The 5,770-nt window shown below is 42.8% G+C and overlaps 1 protein-coding gene across 4 annotated transcripts in view; it reads left to right on the top strand.

Moving 5' to 3' along the window:
* The window catches only part of BCL2L13 (BCL2 like 13), an 87,371-nt gene that overhangs the window by 35,828 nt on the left and 45,773 nt on the right, over nt 1–5,770 (top strand). For all 4 annotated transcript variants that reach the window (XM_025198795.1, XM_025198794.1, XM_025198798.1 and 1 more), the window contains exon 3: nt 4,794–4,901. In XM_025198795.1, coding sequence (XP_025054580.1) covers nt 4,794–4,901 — 108 coding nt within the window. The remainder of the gene's footprint in view (nt 1–4,793; nt 4,902–5,770) is intronic.

Genomic DNA, 5,770 nt, shown 5'->3' with positions numbered 1-5,770 from the left:
CCCCCCAATGCTGCTGCTGCCTCCTCCATGTGGGGGGGGAGGGCCAAGCTAGCTATGCTGGCCTGGCTGCCCTCGGCCCCTTTGTCCCTGCTATCATGGCGGCGTTCTGCTGCCCGTTGGCCGTAATGCTGTATTCGCACTCTGATTGGCTGATATATATATATATATATATATATACACACATACATACACACTGCATTTTCTATTTTAAACACTTCACCCATTGTAGTGGGAATCTCATAAATTCCAGAATGGCTGGCTGGTATTTTGGAGAAGAAATAAATATCGCAATTTGTTTGTCAACAGGTTGTAGTTCAATTCAGTATAGAAGCTACCCAGTGCAATAGTCTCTCAGAATAGAAGTTGAGAAACTCATCGGTAGGCCTCTATGTGCATACAAGCCTCAATGCATACCAGTATTAAGCCACAAGTGTTAGGGTGCCCTAGTGCAATTCTGAGATCTAGTGTAGAAGGCTAGGGACAGTCATTCAAAAAGCCTGAGCCTGAGTTGATTCAATCTTTGTAGGTTAGTCTAACCTGGCTAGGCTGAACCGGTTTGTAACTGGACAGACATTCTCTCTGGACTAAGGAAATGCAGCCACATGCTTGCAGTGACTCAGGCTAGAAGCTGGGGGGGGCTCTAGAGCAGCCCTCCCTTCCACAGAACTGAGCTGAGGGGGGTTGTGGCAGAACCTCTGATTAGGGAAGTCTGCCTGTACCAGCCCAGGCTTTTCTCTGCTGGCTGCTCAAGGGGTAGGAACGTGACCTGCTTCCAAGAATGCTTCATAGAAAGCCTCACATTCTCCCTATGCCTTTAGGCCAAAGGGAAAACCAACACATTCCCCAGCACTACCTCCTATGTTGGCTCCTCCTTCCATCAGAAGCCCTTCCGATTTATCTGAGACAAGTCACCCTCTCATGTTAGCCAGTAATGTAATCATAAATAGACATTTCGACTAGGGATAGACATTACACATAAACCAGTTTAAGTGATCAGAAACGGGTTTAAACCTATAGTAGAACAGATGTTCAGTGCACATAAACCAGCTTGAAAATGGCTGACACCAGTTTGAGATAAACCTGGTTGAATGTAGTATCGGACTTAACTGATTTGGGTCAAACCGGTTTATACCATGTCTGTCCCAGACTCTTTTCTGGTTTAAACCAGACACCCCCAGCATCCCAGCATGCTCTCTGAGCTGGGTGGGGCCCTCTGCTCCACAACAGGACTGGCCCCTCCCCTCTGCTCCCTGGGTGCAGTGGAGTCCATAATTTAAGGTCAAGGAATGTTTTCACTCCATATACCAGCAGAAGTGATCAGACATGCCACTTTTAGTTATTCAAATTACCTTCAGTTTGTTGGCAGTGAAGTCAGTGTCAGACAAAGAAAGTGTATGGAAGCAAGGCTGACAGTTGGTTTCTCAATCATATAGCAGTCGGACTGATGATGAGACTGGCTTAACAGTCTTTTGGAAGGAAGATTCTATTTAATTTCACCGTTTTCCATGTTACCACCTCATACCTGAAAAATAAACCTTTAACACTACAGTTCTATAGTAGGAAAATACTTATGCAGCAGGGAACAATTTTATAGCTTTCAGATAATAAACTAACTTTGTGAATTGGAGTGCTATAATAAGTTGTGGCATTTGGGGGCTTGGAAGGGGTTCTGAAGGATCCATTCATCATCAAAGGTTTTGCATTAGGCTGACCTAGTCTTCTAACCAGAGATAGTTGTTTGACTTCCTAAGGAGCTGGTCAGTGCCAATTCTGGTCAGCCAAGGGATGCCATTTAAAATCAACATAGGATGTTGCTTTTTCCTTTTGCTCATTTGCCAACAGCTTTAAAAGTTACTTAAATGGGAAAAAGGGGACTGGCCTAAGAACTTTCCTGTATTTTAAAACTGGGCATTTCTTCATATTTTGAGGGTCAGAAGACTGGAGTTGCAAGAACCTGAGGTCCATTCATCTCTGTCCTATGTGTCCCTTCTAAAGATACTGAAGCAAAGCATAGGTTTTTTTGTGCTCAGGCATCACTGAACGGTTGCGTGTTGTTGGAATTATCAGCTGCTTCAAAGCTGTGGGTGTTACGAGATGGAAACCATTGACTTTGCAGCATTGGTTATCTAAACAGCTCTTTTGTATGTTGGCTTCAGTGGAATTCTCTTCCTCAAATTTTCCACATCACTTGTTATCAAGTATGACAGCCTGTCATGTGCGATCAACATCACATTAGTCCCGTGAGAACGGGTGGCCTTCTGAATTAGCTGCTTCCTTTCAATCAGGGCAGGGTGAGGCTTATGTTAAAGTAGGGCTATGTATGTGTATAAACTTGTTGGGCTTGATAGTGAAGCAATAATTCAGCCATTTCAAGCGGAAATGCATGAATTGATAATGCGTTAGTGTGTGTCTATTTGTTACCCAAAATGGGAGATGGTGCCTTTCTGGAATTTTTGGGTCAGGGTGGGAGAGAGAGAGAGTACATCTGAGGGAAGAAGGGAGTCTCAGAAGCCAAGTAAGATTGCATCAGTCAAGAAAGAACAACCCTACTAGCCCACGATTTAGAGTCTTGGATGTAAGGTTAAAGGAAAGGGCATATTGTGTAGCTCCCAAAATTACAAGAATTGTTTGAGGAAGATGGGAGGAGGAATGAAGTAACAATGCTGTCTAGATTGCAAATGTTGATGATGGGGGAAAAATCAGGGGAAGGGGTTAACGATATCAAGACATCCAGGAGCAGCAATATACAGGAGGGCATTGGTGTGGAATAGAGATGGATTTTGAAAATTGTCAGCATTGAGAGGATGGCAGGAAAGAGTATTCAGAAATAAAATCATGGAAGGGGCAAAAGTGAAACCATGAGGAAGAGAGAAAAAGGCGAAGTCCATAAAAGAATACCGAAGGAATAGTCAGAGATAAGAGAGCCAGAAAAATATAGTTGCAGATGCTACCAAAGCAGAAGAAACCAGAACAAATGAGTTCAATAATAGGTTTGTTCAAAAAGAGACGAGCTACTGAGAGTAGCTTTGCAATCGGAACAGTTTTTGGATTGAGTGGATGTGAACCATGTTTTACAGAATGCAAAGAAAGTGGAGAATACAGTAGGAGACCATTGACTTGGTGATCGAAGGGCAGGGGGCAGGAATAGAATTGTAAGATGGAATAGGGTTTTTGTTTGTTTTGGGGGGTTTTTTTTTTAACATCACAGGAAACCATAACTTGTATGAAAGTCGATAAGAAAGAAGTCAGAGGGGTGTTGAGAGTGGACTTATGAAAGTGGTGTTTAAACTTTTGGTCCTGTGGGTTGGGTGAATGGCATGGGCCTGGTCCTGGCACCCAGATTGGGCCCTGCACAGCTGGATCTGGCTCCACACTGCCTTGGCCCTGTGCTTCTGATCTTAAGTGCAGGGCCATGCTCTCTGGCCTTCAGAGCTCCCTATAGATCCACAAATCTGGCAGCAGGAGAGTGGCAATTAAGGCTGTCCCATGCCACCTACCGTATTTTCAGACCCTTAAGGAGCCCTTTGGACTAATGATATGGCTCCATGGCCTGGGTCTGGCCTGTAGGCTGGGTGTTCAGTACTGCTGGGTAGAGGGAAGGAAAAAGAGGTGAATAGATGTCAAAACTTTGAGGTTGAACACTCCTCCCAAACACCTATTTTTTATAGCTAGTACCTTCCCCAGAGAGCAACTTACTGAGTAGGATTTTTGGATCTGTCCCACTTGAGAAACTGACTTATTCTGAAAGGTATCCATAAAATTCAGCAGGCAGTTTCTGAATGACTTTAATATTTAAAGATTTTTCACCTGTTCAAAGATGGATTCTTTCCTGGACTATGGTCATTTAAATAGCTGGGATTCTGCATTATCCTGAATGAGGAAAATGCCTTTGGCATATCTAAAATAATTTGCTTTAGTTGCATTGCTAGAATACTTAGAATATGACTGGAAGGTTTGCATTAGATGATTTGTTGTTACATGTTGACTCTGTGAAAAAAACAAGGTAAGAAATAGTTAAAGATTTTGGGATTCTTCAGTATCTGGAAAATGACACATCTGACCTGGTTTGGCTAGCTTACTTGAAATTTGTGTAGCATTTTGCAAAGCTTTTAGTTTTGTACTTCACCTACTTTTGATGCCTTACTGCTTTTACATAGGGCAAGTGGATATGAATAGACCAACATTGTGACTTGTTACGTGGTCTGCCTTTATTTTAGTGTGTCTTGATATTTCATAGACATTAAGGCTGGAAGGGCCTCACAAGATCATCAGGTCCAGCTGGCCCCCTGCCCAAGGGGCAGGAAGTCAGTTGGGGTCAGATGACCCCAGCAAAATAAGCATCCAGGTGTTTCTTAAAGGTATCCAGAGTAGGTGCTTCTGGGGGGAGTCTATTCCAGACTCTGGACACATGAATGGTAAATATTGATTGGACTCATTGTCATTAAAAACCTATTACTTGTTTGTTTCTTCTGATTTATGATTATGCTCTTTAAAAACAGCTTTGCAGCTCATTTTTGGATTTAAGATGGTTTTCATTATTTTGTTTATGACCTTTCTTGTACTTAATTTGTTTTAGATATCATTATTTAAACATACATTCTATCTCGTACATATCAGAATGCTGTATTTTTCTGAGTGCATAATAAAACTTGTAAACATTGGATTTCACATTGTTGTGAGAAATTTAACTTCTATTTTTTCCAGTAAGAATGCTTTATGTTTTAATATCAGCCTCCATTTATTTATCTGTCCTACAAACAGCATGCTTGACTAACCTTTCTGGTTTGTTTCAGGGACCCAGTTGACAGTAGCACCACAAGCTTTGGAGAAAGAGATGCTAGAGAAGATTAAGACAGAAATTGAGGAGAAGCTAAAACACCTTGATGAAGAAATTTTGGAAGGTACATTGGGATTTGGACTTTTTCTTAGGTCATTGCTATTGAGACTGACTGCATAGCATGATGGCATTCAATTGATAATGAAAGGGTTTTTTCAAAGCTTTTTAAATACTTTTTTCTTAATGCTCATACATTTCTCATTTTCATTTCCTTGATTTTCTTTTCCTGCTTGTTCTCCCAAAAGCGGTCAGAAAACTTGAGCAACCTTCTTTCATAGATTTCATAGACAATAGGGCTGGAAGGGACCTCAGAAGATCATCGAGTCCAGCCCCCCACCCGAAGGGCAGGAAGTCAGCTGGGGTCATAGGATCCCAGCAAGATAAGCATCCAATTTACTCTTGAAGGTGTTCAATGTAGGTGCTTGAACCACCTCCAATGGCAGGCTATTCTAGACCTTGGGGGCTCGGACAGTAAAGAAGTTCTTCCTTATGTCCAGCCTGAAACAGTCTTGCAGTAGTTTATAACCGTTTGACCTCATCATCCCTTGAGGCGCTCTGGTGAACAAACGTTCCCCCAGATACTGGTGGTCACCCCTGATAAACTTATAGGTGGCCATCAGATCACCCCTGAGCCTGCGCTTTTCCAGGCTAAAGAGCCTCATAGATCTCAGCCTGTTGTCGTAAGGTCTGTTTTCCTGACCCCTGATCATGTGTGGCTCTTCTCTGGACTCTCTCAAGCTTCTCCACATCCTTTTTGAATTGTGGGGCCCAAAACTGGACACAGTACTTCAGCTGCGGCCTCACTAAGGCCGAGTACAAGAGGAGAACGACGTCCTGGGATTTGCTTGAGAAGCATCTATGAATGCGAGCCAGCGTTTTGGTCGCTTTACTAGCCGCTGCATCGCACTGCAGGCTCATGTTCATCTTGTGGTC

This window comes from Alligator sinensis, unplaced genomic scaffold (assembly GCF_000455745.1).
Source record: "Alligator sinensis unplaced genomic scaffold, ASM45574v1 scaffold87_1, whole genome shotgun sequence".
NCBI lineage: Eukaryota > Metazoa > Chordata > Crocodylia > Alligatoridae > Alligator > Alligator sinensis.
The sequence above is the reverse complement of the archived record's forward strand: the minus strand, read 5'-3'. Positions and strand labels throughout refer to the sequence as shown.